Source organism: Mus caroli, chromosome 19, assembly GCF_900094665.2.
Source record: "Mus caroli chromosome 19, CAROLI_EIJ_v1.1, whole genome shotgun sequence".
NCBI classification, from domain to species: domain Eukaryota; kingdom Metazoa; phylum Chordata; class Mammalia; order Rodentia; family Muridae; genus Mus; species Mus caroli.
This window is the reverse complement of record NC_034588.1, coordinates 18,863,361-18,885,397: the sequence shown is the minus strand read 5'-3', so window position 1 is coordinate 18,885,397 and position 22,037 is coordinate 18,863,361. Positions and strand designations below refer to the sequence as shown.

At 38.7% G+C, this 22,037-nt stretch overlaps 1 protein-coding gene across 3 annotated transcripts in view; it reads right to left on the bottom strand.

Moving 5' to 3' along the window:
- Abhd17b (abhydrolase domain containing 17B) overlaps positions 1-22,037 on the bottom strand; it is a 31,167-nt gene that overhangs the window by 4,272 nt on the left and 4,858 nt on the right. For all 3 annotated transcript variants that reach the window (XR_003835559.1, XM_029472564.1, XM_021151754.2), the window contains exons 2-3: positions 2,491-2,960; positions 243-422 (exon numbers count right to left, since the gene is read on the bottom strand). Coding sequence is in view for 2 of the 3 variants with exons in the window: in XM_029472564.1 (XP_029328424.1) it covers positions 243-422; positions 2,491-2,957 (647 nt within the window). In the remaining variant the exon portion in view is untranslated. The remainder of the gene's footprint in view (positions 1-242; positions 423-2,490; positions 2,961-22,037) is intronic.

The window sequence follows — 22,037 nt, the reverse complement described above, 5'->3', positions numbered from 1 at the left end:
TTGTAGAATCTCCCACATCCAACCTGCTGCTTTGATCTGTTAATTTACATTCATAAACCTGTTCTTTTGTCTAAGGACCAGTACACTGCTTAAAAAACATGCCCTCATCTCATGCTCAAACATTTCAGTCTTTTTATCAGTCACACGCTGACAGTCTCTTCCACAATTCTGACGTCATCAGTTACATGGAGCAGAAGCTCAGTGACGCCTTGGTGCGGAGCCATTTTGAATAGTGAACTTACTTTGGGAATGCATCAAAACAGTAGGTCTTCTTTGTATCAGGGAAAGCGACTCGCATCCCTGAGGTCAGAGGAGAATGAAGAATGACAGCAGCACTCTCATAGCGAGCAGCGAGGTCCACAGACGGCACGGTCCCTATGCTCTGGCCATATATAATCACATTTTCAGGACGAATGCCGTATCTGAGAGATTCACAAGTTCAAAAAATAGTTGGAAGTCAATAGTCCATTGTTTTCAAGATTTGGTACAAAATATCTCATAAGATGGCAATTAATATTTAAAAACTAAAATTACTTAACCATCAAAATATCTAATGTTACAATAAGCTCTATACTCAATTATTTCATGCTCAATTCTAATCTTTTAGAAAAGTAATTGCCAAAGTCTTAAAACTTCAATTTTATGGAACTAGGCAGTGGTGGTGCACGCCTTTGATCCTAGCACTTGGGAGGCAGAGGCAGGCAGATTTCTGAGTTCGAGGCCAGCCTGGTCTACAGAGTGAGTTCCAGGACAGCCAGGGCTACACAGAGAAACTGTCATGAAATCAACAACCAAAACATCCTTTAGTTTTATGAGTATTGCAGGTGTGAGTTACAACACCCAACTTGTACCTTAATAACTAAATTACTGTATGATTATTAATATTTACCTCCTTTATTTTATTTTGAGACAAGGTTTCTATGTGTAGTCCAGACTGTACTGGAACTTGCTCTTTAGACTAAGGCAGTCTCGAACTTGGAACTCTGCCCAAGTTTACTTCCAAAGTGTTAGGATCAAAGGTGTGCCCCACCACGCCAAGCGTATTGCCTGCCCTCTTCTCTTGAGACTGTCTTGTTATTCGGTACATCCCAGCTTCAGCTTCAGTTCACTATGTAGCCCAGGCTGGCCTTAAATGCACAGACTATTCAGCTGCTCTATTTTAAAATATTATAATGTCTGACAGTTGTATTAGATTCGAATAGGAGATCCTAATAAGTGGGGATTATTCTGTTACTTGTTCAGATGTAAATGGCAATAACATCCTTAAAGATGACTTTTATATAAATGTAAAATTTTTAATATATATTTTTATATAAAAAATTGAGAACCAAACACAATTCCCTTCCTTCCCTATACAGTAATTTATTTTTTGAAGACAGGTTTCTCTGTGTTGTCCTGGACCTCACTCTGTAGGTCAGGCTGGCCTTGAACTCATAGAGATCCATCTGTCTCTGCCTCCCAAAGGCATGCACCACCATGCCCAGCCAAAAAAGTAATTTTATCACTCTGTCAATAATTTACCACTTACATTTACTTTTTCTTACTTTTCAAATTAATGCTTTCATATTACTGCAACTGATTTCAGAGTTCTCTCCACACAGAATTTTGCTATGAGGACATAACTTTATTGGAACGGAAATATTTTAAAAGACATTTTATAAAAGTGGTTATACTGCTGGGCTGTAGTCGCACATGCCTTTAATCCCAGCACTCATCCCCCAAGGTAGCTGCACAAATTCATAAAATGAAGGTTCTCCCTGACATCCTCAGCATTAACACTGTCCAGGAAAAGTGGGTTCTTTACAGCCTACAGCTTCAGTTTAAACACTGTGGAAAAGGCAGCTTATCAATATGTAATCAATATGCAATGAGAAGCCATTTATATTAAGATATCCACTATTTATTGTATACTAATCTGAATTATGAAGAACACCACTCAGGAATCTATACAACCTTCACCCAGAAAAGTGAAGGGGTTTCTAGTTCCCAAATACAATCTGTTCTCGTTAAAGAATGACATAAGTGAGATACATCTTAATTAATTTTGTCATATTACTTCAAAGAAAATTAAGATGATCTTTCCAAATTTTAGTAGACTAAAATGTAAAGTAAAATGCCAACATGTCTTATTTAATAGTCAAACAAAAGGCTTCTTACATTATCAATGCCAGAGCAAACAAATAGTGAAATCATAGAATAAGAATGTGTATATTATATCCTAATATACAAAGTTTGAGACAGAACATTTAAATGTTACTAGATTTAAGTAAAAAAGATACCAAAAAACACATTCACATAGGCATTTATATACACATAAAATGTGAGCTGTTTTTAAAAACTACTTTGGCTATTATATAAAATTTTAATATCTTAATGTAATACAATATATGCAAATATCTTCATACTGTATTTCAAAGCATCCGCGTTAAAAATGCTTTGTTTTGCTGTCCCACAGTATAACTTATGCAGCATAAGTGTAAAAACCATTACCTTGTCCGAAGAGCCAGCCAGGCAGCTTCCACATCTGCATACAGGTTCTTCTCTGTCGGCTTTCCAGAACTAGCACCATATCCGGAGTAGTCATAGGAGAATATGTTACAATTAATCCGGGACCCCAGGCCTATGTAAAAACTGCTCATCTGACCAAGATCAACAGCATTGCCATGTGAGAAGAGTAAGGTATACTTAGCATTTGGTGAACAACGCACAAACATACAAGCAATTCTGTTGCCTTTACTGGTTCTTGTCATGAAACACTCAATAGCATCTTTTTCTCGGGACGAGTACTGCCAGTCTGCTCGTTCTGACAGGTGTAAGGTCCAGCGGCTTCCACTTTCATCACACATCAGTGTGTAAGTTGGATCAGGTGGCAAGAATGCTAGTTTTGAAGCAATTTTCCCTGGGCAAGGCGGACAGCAGAAGAGGCAACATAGCTCACTAAATGAAAGATTATTCATCTTCTGAAAAAGAAGAAGAGACATCAAATATTTTAATAGCTTAATGTGGACTTTGCACTCTCACACAATAACAAAGACATATGTAAATATTATTGGTAGTCAATGACTATTAACTATAATTTCAAGAACCCTCCCAAATAGGTTTAATGACATTGCTCTGGAAACACTTTAAATCCTGGAGTGAAGCAAAGATTTCTGGAAACAGACTCAAATATTGTATATTCCCAAAAGCAGTGATCATCCTATTTAATAAAACCATTTAAGGTTATCCACAATCAAGACAGAATGTGTGTTTAGGTTTGTTGGTATTTTTTGTGTAACTTGATGGAAACTCAGAATCCTAAGGAAAGGTAAATAAACAAGAGCATTTGGAGACAACTACTGGTTAGCAATGTGGTGGTGTGTGTGTGTGTGTATTCATATTTATCTCCTGATACTCAAAAATACCTTACACATCAGTTTGAGAAAAGAAATTTGCACAAGTGAGCCAGGGTAAGACACTAGTCATTGTCACATTCACACAGAAACAAGGTTTTGAGCCCGTAAAGCAGTTCAGCCAAATGATAATAATCCTTTCACATTATAAACCTATTATTTTTGTTTATAGTTCATGGCTCACATAAAACTCAATTCTCACCGAGAATTCAAATCACAATGACAAATACAGTTAATAGTGTAGTGCTACGAAATAAGCAATGGGGGAATCTTTTGGGACACCACCAATATGAAGACAGGTGGAACAAGAGTTATAATAGAAGAACACTGGGCATCACTGGGACATCATAAGGCTTCAGAAGGGCACTGACCCACTTAAGTCATGGAAGGAAATGCCTACCAAGTCAGAGAGCCACTAAAATTGTTTGTACATCTAAAGCAGCTATGATCAATCTTCAATATTTTTCAGTCCTCAACTCAAGGGAGCACAGAGAAAAAAAGAAAACTGACTACGGATATACAACTAAAATAGAGAACAAAACTAGTGGAGAGTCATAGCTGATTTTTAGAAGGGGCTCTCATCACCACCAAGTGCATGTAGAATCAACTGAGGCTAAGTTACCCAGAGGCAGGAAAACCTGCCCTAAATGTGAAGAGCACCATTTTATGGGCTGTGATCTCAGACTGAGAAAGAAGATCAAATAAACTGGGAGCTCAGAAGCAGACAAAATTTAAGTGATGGAGGACTGAGATAAATCCTGAGAAATGGAGTCTTCTGGAAAAGATATGGCTGTAACAATCATGAACTCACTCACAGCAGCTGTGAAGACTTGTACAAGATTCAGTCAGCAAAGATCTCCAGGTCCAGCCTCTGCCCACAGTGAGGAGCTATCAGCTGTGGATAGTTGCTGAAGGAAGGAGAATGTAATCTTTACTCAGGATATAGTTATTGACAGGTTTCCTATGACCCAGTGGGTGGTGCCAGACATATGCACACAGCAGTACTGAAAAGACTTAGTGGGTTATCAGAAAAGAGAAAAAGAGAGAGGAAGGAAGGAAGGGAGGGAGAAAGGACAGACTTATGTATGTAGGTACATGATGTTGGAAGAGGAAAATGGGATAGATAAAATCATAGTTTATTGTATGAAATATGTGAAGTTCTCAAGAATAAGGAATCCATAACAAAAAAAAATTCTTTCAAAAGACTAACAAGACTGACAAAATCTTAGCCAAAGGACTGAGAAAGAACCCAAATTAATAAAAGTAGAGATGAAAGAGGGAGCCATTACAACAGATACCAAAGAAATTCAGAAAAACATTAGATTGTTCCTTGAAAACTAAACTTCCACTAAATTGGAAATATTAAAAGAATGCATTCCTAGATAAATATGACCTTACAAAGTTAAACCTAGCTGGAACAGATCTATAATAAGCAGTAGGGTTTACATAGCAATTAAAACCCTTAAAAAAAAAGAGTCCTGGCCAAGATGGATTTACTGGTGAACTTTATCAGACCTTCAAATAATTAATAATTAATAAAAAACTAATGCCCAAATGCTTCTCAAGCTATTCTGTAAAACAAAAAATTCTCAGCAAAAATGTTTGGAAATTGGATTAAACAACAACAACAAAAGAATAGACCATGTCGAGTTTGAGAAATTTTATTCTGGAGATGCAGCAATGATTCAATATATACAAATCAATAAATTTTATATTACATGAATCGACTCAAGAATTGAAATTCCATTGCTATATCAGCAGATGCAGAAAAGACTTTTGACAAAATCCAATCTGTTTGTGTTAAAAGTCCTGAAGAAACTTATAAGAAACCCATCTCATCACGAAACCATAAAGATATTTATATGATGCACCTACAACCCATATTATGTTCCATGTTATGTTCCATGGGAAAGAGAAAGCATTTCCACTAAAATGAGAAACAAGACACGAGAAGCAAATAAAAAGGATATAAATAAGAAAGGAAGAAGTCAACATGTATCTGCAGATGACATGACTCTTTCTATACAGGAGACCCTAAAGACTCTACCAGTAAACTCTTAGCCCTGATAAAACATTTTCAGCAAAGTAGCAGAATACAAAATTAATGCATTAAAAAAGAAAACAAACAAACACCACCAAAATCCAAACCCACAGCCTTTCAACATACTAATGACCCCCCCCCCCCAAATAATCAGAGAAACATTTCCATTGTCTAAAACCAACCAGGGACAGCCCCCGCCCCAATAAAAATTCCAAACCTGTGGACTAAACCACGGATATGAAACATTTCTATAATGAAAACTTAAAAATACTTTAAAAAGAAATTGAGAAAGACACCAGGATTAAAAAAGATCTCCCATGCTCACGGACTGAGCCAGAGTTTCTCATAGTGCCTTACGTCGGTCATCAAGGTCCAGGGATCTGTCTTCACTTTTACAATGCTGGACGCCAAGCCTTGGGTTTATAAAGGCGCTAGCAATCAAACTCAGGTTTTCATACTTGTAGAACAATCACTTTACTGATTATTTCACCTGCCTACAAGGACATTTACATTTAAAAACTAATGAGTTACAACTTTAGGTTGTGAGGATGAGGAGGTAATGAGGTGCGGAGAACAGAGGTGCCAAAGGTAGGGAACAGAGCTTCTCATTTCCCAGTTGCTTTCCAAATGACTGTGCTTATCCTGGAACTTTACACACACACCCCCATGATGACAAAACAAGTAAACTGTGTTTACACTTCATAGCTCTTTTGCTTTCCTTTCCTGACGTTTCTGAGCTATGACTTTTTCAAAAGGAAGGCAGTCTTCAAATTTATATATATCTTAGGAAGTCTTTGGACACATGTATCAGGATTTTCCCTGTCCAATTAGTGCAGAGGAGGCCTGTGATTGGACAGGGGAAAGAGAGGCGGAGCTAAGAGTGCAGAGAAGGAAGCATCTAAGATGGCAGTAGATGTGAACCCACGCGGCAGTTTACCAGCCACGAGTAGTTGTGAGTATAGAATAGTTGGCATAAAAGCTTTTATCATTATCAATTAGTTCTGAAATTATTGTACTGGCTTCTTGCAAATTGTGATATTATTGATACATAAATCTGATTGGTTAATTAAGCTTTAAGAATCTTGATTTTACCTGGTTACTGGGTATTGTGATATGCAACCACGAGGTTGGCAGTTCCATTTAGTTACTGGAATGTGGGGTCGCTGACTAACATGGGTTTTTGGCTGAGGAAGAACTAGCGGCTCCAGGGACAAGTGAACAAGAGCTGGGAGTGCAGTGATTGGCACAGTGGGGGCTAGCTGGGGAGAGTAGCTTGGTGAGAACATGCAGGGCGGCACTGGCACTAGCTCGGGAACAATCCGGTTCGTTTTTTTTTGTTTGTTTGTTTGTTTTTCGAGACAGGGTTTCTCTAGATAGCCCTGGCTGTCCTGGAACTCACTTTGTAGACCAGGCTGGCCTCGAACTCAGAAATCCGCCTGCCTCTGCCTCCCGAGTGCTGGGATTAAAGGCGTGCGCCATAAATTTCTGTTTCCCAAACTGTACCTGAAATAGAGCAAGGGCTGGAGTCGCAGCACAGTAACAGAGCGCTTGCTTAGCATGTGTAAGGTCCTGAATCCACCCCAAGGACCAGGAATTAAAAAATACTATCATCAATTTGTGGAGGTATAAGTATGAGCACCCCAGGGATTTGTATTAGTTAGACTAACTGATGGTTTAATGAAACCAATGAGACGCTTAGAATGCTAATGAATAGCAGTGAGACTAGAAACCAACTGCGAGTAAGTAAAATCTTGTAGTCTATGTATTCCTGAGTGAGTTTTTTCCCTTCTGAAGACTATGGAGCAACTCTGCTATAGTCCTTAAATCTCTACCGCTGATGCTTATGAGCTCATTGTATTGTCTTGATTTACCAAGGCTCTGACATAGATTACTACCAAACAAGCTCCTGGTTTAAGAGTGATAGCTTTTCTTTCCCTTTCAGGTACAGTGTTGCTTGGTAGTCCGGGTTGGTTGCCACTTGGCAAATACGAGGATTACAAGCATGCACTACAATATCTAATGGATAGCAATCTTTTCAAGGATAACTTTTTCCATAAAAAAACTTAAGATGTATTCCTTATAAATTAAGAAAGTTTGAGTGCTGAAGAGATGGCTCTGAGGCTGAGAGCACAAAATGTTCTCTCAATCCCAGCACTCACAACACACAACTGCCTGTAATATCAGTGCCAGTGGATCTGAAACCAAGCACTCATGTGGTGCACAGTCATACATGCAGACAAGACACCCATACACATAAAATGAAATAAATTTTTTGTTGTTGTTGTTTTCGTCCCCCCCCCCCCCAGACAGGGTTTCTCTGTGTAGCCCTGGCTGTCCTGGAACTCACTCTGTAGACCAGGCTGGCCTCGAACTCAGAAATTCACATGCCTCTGCAGAAAACATTGTTTCTTTCCTTCCCTTGTTTCCAGAGAGTTTTAATGGAGTAAATGCCAGAAAACTAATGTTCTATTCTGAAATGGTTGTTTAGGTAATATGTAAATTATTTACACACTGCTAGAGTTAGGTGGTAGCACACACCTTTAATCCCAGCACTGGGGAGGCAGAGGCAAGCCAATCTCTATAAGTTTGAGGTCAGTCTGGTCAGCCTGGACTACAGAGCTAATTCTAGGATAGTCAGGGCTGCTACAAAGAGAAACCCTATCTTAAAAAACAAAACCAAAACAAAAAAATTGTACTTATATACATGATTGAGGATGGATTTAACATATCCTTATCTCTCATTAAATTATCTTTCTCATTACATTTTTGTATTAAGATTATAATAAATTAATACAACAAATTAATGAGTATTCTTCCTATAGTAAAGAAAAATCAGTTTCTTATATAAAATAATTACATTATTTTAAGACTCCCCTATGTCTTGCTGTTTTCCCCTCTGTTAACTATTATAGTAGCCATGTAGTGAAATATACCTATAATTCCAGCTGTCCGGAGGCCAAGGCAAGAGGATTTCAATTTTAAGACTAGGCTGAACTATATAAGTTGATCAGTATATCCTGTCTTAAAAACAACAACAACAAAAATTTCCTGCCTGATGCTGTAATGTCAGAGAGTGAAGTCAGAGAAATGGCTATCTCACAAAACAAAGCTGCTTAAAAGATAGAAAGGACTGAATATTAATTGTACAATGTTTGATATGTACTGAATTTCTTTTTTCTCTGAGATTTTATATTCACTTTCAACTACCAGAAGACCAATGTAGATAATATAAGCCTTGGATAATGTATATAACAGAAATGTAGTGATCTTGCAAAGTTGGCACGAGAACTAAGAAGCAATGTCTAACACAAATTTGTTGCAGTAAGGTGTCCTATCAGCCAAATCACTTGGCTCTCTGGAAGCCTGTCTGTACATGTTTAGGAGAGTATGGCGAGCGAATGATGGTGGTGGCTCATAAACCAACTCGGGAGCTTCCAGCCCTTGGGCCTTATCTCAGTACTCTACATTTTTCTTCTTGAACCCTCTTGCTCTAGTTTAACATTCCTGGTTCTGCTCAACTGCTTTCTTTCTGTTCTTCTTCCTTCCACCTTCTAGTTTGGGGGCTTGAACCTCAGATCCAGGCTCAGGGCATACAGGCATCCACCCTGCCTGCCTTTACACCTAGAAAACAGCAACTGCAGCAATGGTAACTAGGCCCCGACACGCTGGCTATCTACAGTGTACACTGGTTACATGAAAGATTAGTCGGCAGGCAAAAACATTTCTGCATCTACATGTGTGCTTTCTACCTGAAAATGGCACCTCTTTAAAAACAAAACAAAACAAAAACACTTTATACTGTAAAAATAACTTTTATAACACTTTAAGTCCTGGGCAGGGTAGATTCCCAAGCCCTGGAAGTTATAGAACTAGAGCTGATGCAGGAGGTACCCTTAGAGTGAGAGTGAAACACCACTGTCCAAAAACTGCTACTAGCAAGATTTAAGTAGATAACCACATCAGTGTTACTCGGGAAGTCTAGCCTGGAGCTGGAGGAGAAGCATCTACTTATGTTCCTCCCTTTACTATCGTCTAGTGAATGCAGGGCTCTCTGGGCAGACATCAGTTCCATGATTACATACTACTGTTTGCAAGTTTTAGCCTTTATCTACCCACTACTTCCGACAGTATACTTATGGATTTTACAGGCTGCCATCAGGGAGGTATTCTTAGAGCTAAACTCTAAGAAGTTCTAACTCCTTCAAGATTAGCTGAGTACTCACACGCCTAAGACTTACTTCCCATCCCAATGACTAAATGTATTGTACTCCTCTCAGGACTCAGTTATGCTGCTTTACTCCACTGAACTTTCTTTTCTGTTTCGTTTTTTTCTTTTCTGGCCAATAGTCATGTCATGCTTGAGAAATAAGAGTTTCATAATGCTCTATTATCTCTCATCCAGCATTTACATTTTTCTGAACTCTTTTTAAATATAACTTCTTCCTAGCCATGGAAAAAGTTATATAGATGTTCCATTTAAGGCTGAGCATTCAGTCATTTATTTTCATCATTTCAACAAGTATGAGTTTGTGCAGTTACTGCTGCTCATTGCAAAAAGAAACATCTCATGCTGGACATAGTGACGCACTCCTTTAATTCCAGCATTTGAGAGGCAGAAAAATGTGCATCTATGTAGTGGGAACTTTGGTTTCTTTAAACTCCCAGTTAAGTGGGGATAGGGGGAAGGATTATGGGAGGGGGTGACCAGGACTGAGTAGTGAGTGGGATGCAAAGTGAATAAGTAAACAAAACAAAGCCAGGCATGTTATATGAAAATGGTTTTGTTTTAATCCCAGGTGTGGGATAAGGAGCTGCTTCAGATTGTCCACAGCTGCTAACTATGACTTGTCTCATGTTCTAGAAGGGGTGTGACTTTTGTCCTTCTTTTGGAGCAGATCTCAAGTAAAATTAGAAAGGGATCGTTGTCCCACGACTCACTTGCATCACTATTGCATCACTATTGCATTACTGGGCACATTTTACCTAGCCATAATTGGCTCTACATCTAAATATATTATTTCAAGATTTAAGTGGAACAATCACATGTAGACTCACATAATGTTAAATGTAAATAACTTTATACACCAATATTTTAAGGCTTAAATGTAAGATTGTGAAAACCAAACCTAAGGCAGATACCAACCCACAGCATGAAGTTATGCCCAATATATATCAGTAAGAAAAGGGAGTATTAAAAATAAGGGCCTGTCAGGTCATTTATATTATAAAATGTGTTAGTGATACCATTCAGTTAATTATCTTAATTATTTATCCAAATTATGAATAATAGATTTTTTTCCTCATATAGTGAAGACAATCACAACTAGTTGACATTTAAAAATTTTGTCTCCCTTTAAAGGAGGCAAGCAGTGAGAACATAGCAAATATATTTATTTTTCTTTTACAAATGACTATTAGGGAAGTTGTGAAAAGTATTTTAGCCAGAGCTAACAGGCCAACAAACTGCTCTAAAGTGTTGGCCAAATAAGGCAACAGGGGAAGGGTTGGCTGATTTGAACAACATCTCCCTCTTAGACTTAGGGATTTAAATGCTCTGGTCTCAGTTAATGGCACTCTTTGGGTAGGTTCAGGTGTGGCCTTGCCAGAAGAAGTGTGCCACTGTGGATAGGCTTCCAAAGCTTAAAAGCTTGAGCCACTTTGAGTCTGTTCCTTCTACTTTGTGCTTGCAATGTGAGCTCTCAGCTTCTTGCTGCTATGCCTTCATTCCTCTAGGCTCTAACCCACCGTAACCTGTCATCTCAAGTAAATTCTTCTGTTAAGTTGCATTAGTCATGTGTTTTATCACAGCAATAAAAAAGTAACTAACACAGATGCTGGTACCAGAGACCGGGTCACTGCTGTGACAGACTTTGGAACTTTGGACTGGAAAAGTGGTTAAATGCTTTAAGAAGGGCCTAGTGTCTCACCATAGTAAGACAGTGGTGTAAAAATACAGACTGTGGAAGCCTGGTTTCAAGGCAACACCACCAACAACTAGGCTAGGGACATTCTGTGATATTTTGGCAAATATGAGATGTTTTCTGTCCATGTCCTAAGAATTTGCCTGGAGCAATGGACTAGTATGGGGGGGGGCAGATTTCTGGACAGCATAGTATTGACTAGTTGAGTATTTATTAGTAAAACCACTCTCATGAGGGTATATAATGAAAAAGAACAAATGGGACAAAAGAAATACAAACTGTACAGTTTGAAGAGGAAACAAAACCTGGCAATTTTAATGTTTATAGCTAAGGCATGTGCTGGAAAGAAGCTATTAAGAAAGATCTGATTCGCACTGGAATAAAGGTATGGGTGTCCACCCAGCTAAGGCTGGACTTTGAAATGAAAAAAGCCCAGGGGATTTTCTGGTCCTGGAAAGCAGCTGGGGGTCGGGGGAGCAGCTTTCCCAAGCTGGCAGGTGGGCCTGGCAGTGTGATCCTCATGGTAGTGGCTTTAGAGTCTTGGCGAATGCAAGAGTAGAGGGGATTGTTCCTCCAATGAGGCCAGGCAATGTCTGGCACTGCATGAAACTGTGGAGGTAAGGCCTGGGTTGCATTGGATACCCAAGAATATTGGGGATGCAAAGCTATGAAGTATCTGCCAAGGAGAGCTGCATATAGGAAACGCAGCCAGTGAGAGAAATGTATGTTGCAGGGAGCAAAGCTGGAGGAATAAAGCCATGTGAGCCCTTTAAAATTAAAATCCCAGTCACTGACTGTGGACCAGCTGCATTTGGTGTTTGACTTGCCATCTTGGTGTTTGAGTTTCCATCTTGGTTTTGTTCAGCTATTTCCTATTTCCCTATCCTTCCTTTTCAGTATGACAATGCATGTTTTGTGTCACTGTATGTTGGACTATATAACTTTTTTTTATTTTATAGGGCTTACAATTAAGTGCTTGAGTCTCAGAGGAGTCTGAACTCAGTGTTAAGGCGGTGAAAAAGACTGTGGGGACCAGGGTGTTAAGTATCTATTCCTCATAGACTTGTGCATTTGAATGCTTGGTCTCCAGCTGGTGGTACTTTCTAAGGAGGCTTAGGAAGTGTGGCCATGTTGGAAGAGGTGTGTCAATGTAGGTGGACACTGAAAGCTTAAAAACACACCAATCAAGTTTGTTTTCTTTGCTTTGTACTTGCAGTTGAAGAAGTGAGCCCCTAGCTCCCTTCTCCAGCTGCCATGCCTTTGCTCTGTCAAGGACCCCTGGAACTGGAAGCCTAAATAAACTTTTATAACTTGCCTTGGTTATGCTGCTTTATCACCACATAAATAGAAAAGTAACGAACAAAGAGAGGGAATGAAAATTTATGAAATTAGTTAAGACAACTTATTTAAGATGAACCTGATGGTATTGTGAATCTTTAGTGTGGATAGTCACCATTGTTTATCTCTGAAACAGAGAAAAACAAAGCAAGCATTTACTATGGGTGACTGTGATGGTTTGTATGTGCTTGTTGAGGGAGTGGCACCATTAGGAGGTGTGGCCTTGTTGGAGGAAGTGTGTCATTGTGGGGGTGGGCTTGGAGACCCTCCCCCTAGCTCTCAGCTCCTTTTCCAGTGAGTGCCATGCCTGTCTGGAGACTGCCATGCTTCCCACTTTGACGATAATGGACTGAACCTGTGAACCTGTAAGCCAGCCCCAATTAAATGTTGTTCTTTTAAGATTTGCCTGGGTCATGGTGTCTCTTCACAGCAATGGAAAAGCTAAGACAGTGGCCTCTTCATCTTTACAAAAGCTGTATCTTTTGCTGAGCTATATCTCTAGACCATTACCAAGATTTTGAGGGACATATTTCATGCTAACATCTTTACTAGATTGGTCTCTTCCTTACCTTGCTTCCACAGAAAAAGAATATGATTTCATATTCCATTAAAATATTAAGTATATTTTAAAAGCTTATTAATTATGATATCTCCAGACAGAAAAACAACAGTCTTTTTGGAATATTACTGAATATAGGCCAAAATAGTATCACAGGAAGGACATTTTCATTGATCTAAAGATCTTGAAATTCTAAAATTGAAATTAAATGGGAAAGTAATTTTTACCATTCTTAAATGGTAATGTACTTATTGGTATTTTCTTTTCTACTCTTCTGTAATAGTTCCTGTTTTTTTTGATTAAAAGACTGGTAAAAGAAAGAACAATTCAAACTGGGCATAACAAACAAAAACCTTTTGGAAAGTGAGTGTGAGTTTTTTCTACTCAAGAGTCGTTTGAATCTAGACAGTTTAAAGATGATCAACTGCCTGCTTTAAAAACACCTTGAAACTCCTTGTTCTCCATCATCTGCAGAAGTGGGAGATCTGGCTCTGCCCCTTGCTGGCAACTGCACTTGGGTAAGCAAGCCTGGGCAGTGCAGGAAGGCTGACCAATTCAGCTACCACACAGGCCCAGATCCAGAGCTTTGAGTTGGCCCACCCCACCATCTACCCCATCTATGAACAGCTGGAGCACACGAAAGGGATTATCCTGCAGAACCAGAGCTGCAGGGTCTCCATGACACTGGGCAACAACAGAATATCTGAGTGTAGTCATGATAAAGATCTAATATTGATGGTGTAGCAGAAGCCTCAAACCAGACCAAAAACCATTTGTAAGTAGTTTGAACAAAAAGGTAGAGTGTGTGACCCAGCCTGGCAAACTGCAGGCGAGAGTTTTCTTCTCTTGCTTTTTTTTTCTTTTTAATTTTTGTTGTTGTTGTTTTGTTTTGGGGGGAGGCTGCAAAGGCAGAGGGTGGCTGGGAAGGGTCTGAGAGATGAGTGGGACTGGGGTGCATGACATGAAATTCACAAATGATCAATATAAAGTTTAAAAAAAGAACATAAAGCAGAGGAAGGAGAAGGTGGATCTGGGGAGTTGGAGGAAAGAGTGGGGTGGACATGATCAAAATACATAGCAAATTCTAGAAGAAGTAATGAAATATATTTTAAAAAAGACAAAACTAGCCAAACTGGTTATCACTTTCTTGTGGAATGGTCATCTTGTGATCATTGAGAAGAAATACAGTAAGGATGATCCAGAAAGATAAGAGATTCTGAGCTTTTATTAATGTGAATAAAATGTTCCCCTGTTTAGTAAAAAGAGAAACAAAGATAACAACACCTTGATAGCTTCCCTCCACAGTTGCAATGAAACTGAACATCTATACAGTTTATCAAAGGCCTTGTATGAATTGGGCTTAGCTCACCTCTCTACCTCTCTTGACATTTTCAGTGCACTACTGTAGTTTGCAGGGTTCACACATAGCTGAACATTGTGATGCCTGCCACACATTTACCTTCTACATTAGGCTTCATCAATTAACTACAGCATAAACATAAATTCTATACCAACTGATCAGTTATATTCAAAGCAATTCTACATGTTTTATCCATCAAACTACATTAGTTCTTCTTTCATAAGGCTGCAACGTCCTTTCAAAGTTTCAGCTAAGGGGTTGGAGAGACGGCTCAGTAGTTAACAGCTTGTATTGCCCTTGCAGAAGACCTGAGTTGAGTTCCCAGCACTCAGGTCAGGTGGCTCCCAACTGCTTTTACTCTAGTTTCAGGGGATGCGATGTCTCTGACTTCCATGGGCACCTGCACCCATGTACTCACACAGATACTAGCACATAGACACAGAATTTAAAATACAAGAAAATATAACAAGAAAGTGTCATGGGAGTCAAGGCCTGGAGCACATAATGTGCTTACAAGAGGACCTGAGTTCTGTCCCCAAGATCCACACTGGGTGTTCACAACTGCCTGTCACTTCAGCCCCAGAGAGGCATGCCTGGCCTTCATGGGCTCCTGACACCCACATGCTTATACCTTCTCCAAGTTTACACAGAACTTATAAAAATAATCAAACATAAATCTCTAAACAAACAAAATGCTATTTAGGAAAGCAACAAGCTGGTTCAGTGTCTAAAGGTTTTCCTGTTCAAACTTGATGATCAGAGTTCAATGTCTAGAAGTCATGTAAGATGGAAGGACAGAATCAACTTCATAAAGTTGTCATCTGATCAAGAAGCACGCCATGGTACCCTCTCCCCAACACCACACACACACACACACACACACACACACACACAAAACAGTAATAATAAAAAGTTGTCACTTGGAGAGTGGGGAAAAAGCAAGGGTTCGAAATGTAATTTAGCACTGGGGAAACAGAAACAGGATTTTGACTTTCAGGTCATCCTGGGCTACATTTAAAACAACAACAACAACAACAACAACAAATCCCAGATAGTCCTCTTCCTTCCCATAGGACACACTTCCAGCTGGGATGTGTGTGTTAGGTGGTAGGTTTTGGTCAGCTTGGTCTTTGAAGAGATGAAGCTTGGAGTTGGCGAAAATTACACATTCCTGCATGTTGAGGAGTTTTTTAGATGATGCAACAATTCTGAAATGTGTGCTAAGAGGCAGGACTGATCTCCCTCAAGTATTCATTTTTAAATGGTGAGGGGCACTTGAAAAAAATTGAGTAATCTGCTCCTGCAGCCCTTGGGCTAGCACCTGTCCCTTAGTTGATGCAAACTAAGCTGATGTCCCTTAACTGCTGTCTTAACTTCACAACAGCTGTAAATCTGACAAGTGTCTTCCTGGTCATTTATTAAAGGTGGTCAGCTGTAACTACTGGAGACCTCAACACTGGAATTAATGGTGTGTGTTGAGCTATTACACATTGACTGTCACTACTTTTCAAAACTGTAACTGGCAGATGCAACATCAGACACTTATGCAATCCTTCACTGGCAGGAAACCTGAAAACACAAATTACAACAATAGATGGAATGGTAAGAATTATATTTTTCAGTTACTTCATTCAGTTTGTCACTATTGATTTTTTTTTCCTTTTTGGCAGCTCAACAATGAGCAGAATCATTAGAAGTTTAACAAGAGTCAGGTGTGGTGGTCCACATCTTTAATCCCAACACTTAGGATGCAGAGGTAGGCAGATCTCTAAGTTCAGGTCAGCCACGGCCATCCCCCAATAAGCAAACAAGCAAGCAAGCAAACAAACTCAAGAAGAGCAGCTGTGTTTATGAACACAGTCAGATCTCTAGTCGTACTGGGTTTTGCTTTGAAACAGTCATGTACTATGCTCCTGCACACAGCTTCTCTCTCATAATTATTTACTGGCCGTAGACGTTGGAGGAGAGTTGCTAGTTTGTGATAAAGTTTCCCCTATTCTTTGGGAAAACAGAAATAATTCTGGACAAATTAGATATGCCAAACAAATTTAATATGGACATAATTTACTTACTTTTAGTCTGAGACAGTTTCTCTAATGTTGCCTAATCAGGCCTTAAGCTCAGAATCTTCCACCTAAGCCTTTCTTTCAGTCCTGGGATTATGGGCATGGTCACTGACTTCACTTGTTTATCTTTTTAAAGCCAGTCAAGTTTAATATTGGGGAGCTGTATATCAATTTTAAGCTACCACGATTTTACTTAAGGGAATGCTTTCTATTCTGAGGTTGTTTCTCCTACCTTTATAATGTGAAATGCTATCTTTTCAAAAAAATCAAAACAGTTTATTAAAAAGAATAAACAATGGGAATTTTTTAAGTGATTTACTAGGCAAAACCTAAGTAGTATTCTCATCTTTTTGTTTGTTTGTTTGTTGTTTTTGTTTGGTTTTTCGAGACAGGGTTTCTCTGTATAGCCCTGGCTGTCCTCGAACTCAGAGATCCGCCTGCCTCAGCCTCCCAAGGGCTGGGATTAAAGGTGTGTGCCACCACGCCCGGCTATCCTTATCTTTTTTTTTTTTTTTTTTGCAATTAAAATGACTTTAAATTAAACTCCTCTATGTTCACAGATATGTATTTGTATTTATGTGAGCATGCATATACCTCAGTATCCATGTTAAAGTTAAGACCATGCGAGTTCCCAGAATACAACTCCAGTGATAATGATTGACAGACTTTTTGCAAAGAAACTAACTGGTCCTAATACATCAGGTTTTAACCTGGGGCCTGGCCTCTGGAACTAAACACATTCACATCATACGTTAGTGACCCTTTCTCAGCTTCGACCTACAGCTCTGCTGGAAAGATAAATAGTCTCCAAGCCTGTATATACTAACTAGATCCAGAAAACTGTTTTTAGCTGGTAGGCATGTGTTTGGCCACTCTTCTAAACATTAGAAATTAATCAAACCATGATTGTCTTTTTTCTCCTGAGAAAGTTTTACTCGTGATAATCAATCTCTCAGCGATCCCTATTCATCAGTCACGGGTATTTCTTCTGTTGTTAAACAAAGATTTTTTCAAACACACACAAACACACACGGAGACAGACTCCCATATCTGATTTCTTCAGAATCAAATCTCTCCTCAGGCCTAACATGAACTGTGATCTAGTATTTACCTCTTCGTTTAACCTCTTATAACAGCACAGCACGAAGAGTCTGTATCATCTCCTTCATGTATCACATATGTAACACTATTGTCCTTTCCTTCCTTCTTAAGCTAATTTGCAACTTCAATGTCAAGTTTTTTATTTTTCTGACAGATTGCTTTTTAGCTATTTTATTTCACTGAAACTCCCAATTCTCCCACGTCCCAGCAAAAGTAGACCCTCACCCCGCTACTTAACCCAACCAAAGCTGGTCTCGTCTGCTAAGGTTACAGGAATGAGCCATCATGCTTGGCTAAACTCCAGGCTCTAACTGCCACTTACACACTAGGGACACCAAAGCCTATCTAAATCTTAAGTTTATTTTTTAATCCCTCCATTAAACTTTACCCCCTAAATATTTCACTCTGTATTTTTCTTGTACTTTTGTGACACATTAAACCAGTGCCCCTTTCCCCTGTATCTTCCACCAATCTTCTCAGCCATTTCTTAACTATTTTCCATCGGACACTATAAAATCACTGTGCAATCACATTATAATACCCCACATCTATCAAATCAATACTCTGAATTCCTGCCAGGTGATGTCACTTATCTGTTTACATTTTTCAATAGTCCTGTGAATCCTCTTGAATAAGCCTCCATTCTTTAGCATACCATACTGCACCATGGTCTCTACTCATTTATTCTCCTGCACGTGATGGTGCCGGATACAGACATGCTTTTTTTTTTTTTTCTTTACTTCTGTGTATTTGTGTATAGTGTATATAATCTATTGATAAAATATTTCCTATCATTTCCCACATCAAAGCTTAAGTAAAGTTTATTTCTCAAGGAAAAATAAAAATCTGCCCTGAACTATACTATGCCAATTCTGTCTGGTTTAGATACTCTCTTTAGCCAAAGTTTCACTTTGATTTTTGTATTTCCATATTATGAAACAAAATATATTATGGATCCTAACAGATAAAATGATAAAGCTAGTACTCTAGGGGTTTATACTGGAATGCCCTTTAAAAACAAGAAGTCCTTTATAATATTAGCTACCTTCTTGTTCTAAACATTAATAAAAGATACACTGAAGGGGGCTAGAGAGATGGCTCAGTGGTTAAGAGCACTGACTGATCTTCCAGAGGTCCTGAGTTCAATTCTCAGCAACCACATGGTGGCTGACAACCATCTGTAATGGGATCCAGTGTCCTCTTCTGGTGTGTCTGAGGACAGCAACAGTGTATTCATAAGCATTAAATAAATAAATAAATCTTTCAAAAAAAAAAAAAGATACACTGAAGTCTATAAACAAAATGTAACCTGCAAACTAGGAGAACAAAATGTAACCAGCTATTTGGGTATCTGAGACAGGAAGACTGGAGGCAAGTCAGCTCTAAACAGCTCAAAAATCTACTCCATTCCTCCTTTTTTTTTTTTCTTTTTAAGGTACATTTACTATTTTAGATACAAGCTACCAAATTATATCTTTTTTTTTTTTTTTTGGGCAGGGATGGGGGGTGGTGTGTGAGAGCGATCTGTACACTGTGTAAGATACTAATCAAAATCAAAATCTAGGTCACAATCTGGGGACAGAATTTTTTGGAGGTTATTACGAAAATTATGTCACATTATGTCAGATTTTAAAGCATACTTAAGGATATCCTAAATTCAGAAGCCAAGCAACGTTACTGCAACTGACTAATAAACAGCCTTCCATTTTTGTTCCTGGAGGCATATGCTTTTGTTTTGTCCTATGGGGAACGAGCACAACAAATCAACAGGGTTGTTTCAACTCTTTCGTTCTTTATCCTGATCTACAGTAAATTTATGCCATATTTATTTCCCCTAGTGCTGGGGGATTGTACCTAGGGCCTTGTCATGGACAGTAAGACCCTTCCACTATCTCCTGAACTATATATACCCTCAGCCCTGCTACATATTTTCTAACTCCTACCATTTCATGTGACTATATATCCTCAAAGTAAATCTGAAATCCACAAAGCCACACCAAAAAGAACTCCTTTAGCCCCCAGACACTATGTTCTTAAGAATAAAGGCTCAAAACACTAATCATTTTTTGGCACCTCTTCTCAGCTATTTTGAGGAGCACTAAGAGAAAACTTGGAAACAAAGTCATAACTAGAATATTAATTTCATATTTCCTCATAAGTTTCCAAAGGCTAAATCTAATGATTTATGGTGCACATGCTTTTGCTTTTAAGTGAATTTTGTATGTGTGTAGGGGGTGGACAGAAAAATGAACCAAATGTCAGCTGTGATCCAAATTTGCTTTGATTTTGTGTCACTGTGCTTCAGCAGCCTTAGTGCTTTTAAAGTACAGGATGAGACATACCTAGTGCTTTCATCACAGAGATGTGTGGTGATTAATGAGCTAATGCCTGTAATACAGTCGAAAGCCCTAATTCAAAGAGACTGTAAAAACACAAAACACTCTCAACAAATCTGTAAGAGATAACTCCCAAATGGAGAAAGGTTTAAAGGTTGTCTGTGAGAGTATACTAGTAAAATAGTACTGTACTGACTGGTTCTTCCCATCAACATTTCAGAAGGGATGAGATAAAACTTTATCAAACCATAATGCAGATAATTACAAGCTGGGACATATACTGTGAAAACAAAGTACAGAGTTCCACATGAGAATAGAGTGGGGCGGGTCCTTTTACTTATCTCTTAATAATACTTTCCTTACATTGTTACACTTTTATACACGAGGAACCCATACTATAAGTTTTTAAGCTAATAAACTTTTCTAAGCTCACACAACTTCAGAATGGGAGGGCCAGGCACACAGGCCTAATGTAAAGACTATTCTGTCTACTCTTACTAGATTCTGCTAAGATCTGCATAGTTAATGCCTTCAGTGACTGCATGACATTGCTCATTCTCCCCTGTTCAATGAAACCCAATATGACCACCCTATTTAGAAGGTCAAACAGCTTCCTTTGCTCTCTTGGACCCTGTGCTACTTATTCTGAAATATCTATAGCTTTCCAACACTATTAGGCATTTTATTTGACCATATTAATATTAAGAGTGATCATCTGTTAGATGCTGAGTTCTAGGGATAAGTTAGCCATCTGTATGTATTTTGCTCATAAGCCTCCTTTCACCACCAAAATCAACCCTGTAACAGCGAGCAGGATATGCATTGACACACTTTTCCTCTTTAGCTGCTCTTAAGGACTTGTTTAAATGTTTTTTTTTTTGTTTTTTGTTTTTTTTTTTTTTAATGTATAGTTCCCAAGGAAACAAAAAGGGCCCGTATCTGAGCCAACTTACATTTAAGCTAAATGTCACCCTCAGATGGAACACAACATCCCAAGTACAGCTTGAGCATTCCATGTGAGATGAGTAGGACCAGAATTTTATTTTGAAATATTTTTCTTAGGATTTACTAGCCAAGCATTCTTAACCTCAAAGTCAAGAATCCTAAAATACTCAAAAATCTGAAAACTTTTGACCATTATGCCAGTACTCAAAGAGTTGTGCATTTTAGAGTTGAAATTTTCACATTAGGGATGTTCAATTTGTACTCTTTATAAAGAAATGATTGTAGATTCCAAGAATCTCTTTAAAGGAAATATTGCAATTGCAATGACAATAGTTATCAAATTTTATTATTCTTCAAAGTTTTATTATTCATCTGTGTATTTATGTTTGTGCTCCTGTGCATATATGCAGGTGACTGTGGAGCAAGAAAAGGAGGTCAGATCCCCTGGTGCTGGAGTTAGGCAGTTGTAAGCCACACAATGTTGGTGCTTGAACCCAACCTCAGGTCCTCTGGAAGAGCAGCCTATGTTCTTTACCACTGAATGGCATCTTCAGCTGGAGAGTTGCCAAATTTTAATTTTCTATACAGGGATACTAACTAAATCCAATGACCATCACCACTATGTCGAAAGAGTATAAAAAGCCAATTTCAATAAAAAGATACTTTCTTTCAATGAATACAAATTTATAAGCCCCTTATTATGGATAAAAATGCACAATTTCAGATCTTTAGACACTTTTTCTGTAATAAATACTCTTGACAAAAGCATCTAAAGGGAGGAAGTTAATTCTGGCCCACTGGGGTGGGAAGCCCAGAGGTCAGGAGTGTGATTCAGTTGGTTACACTGCATTCAGTCTGACAGCAGAGTTGAAATGCACCCTGGTGCTCTGGTCACTCACTGTGTCCATTTTAGCAGTCTTAAAAACCCCTGTCCGGGAAATGATGTCACGTGCAAGTAGGATGGGTCCTCCAGTATCA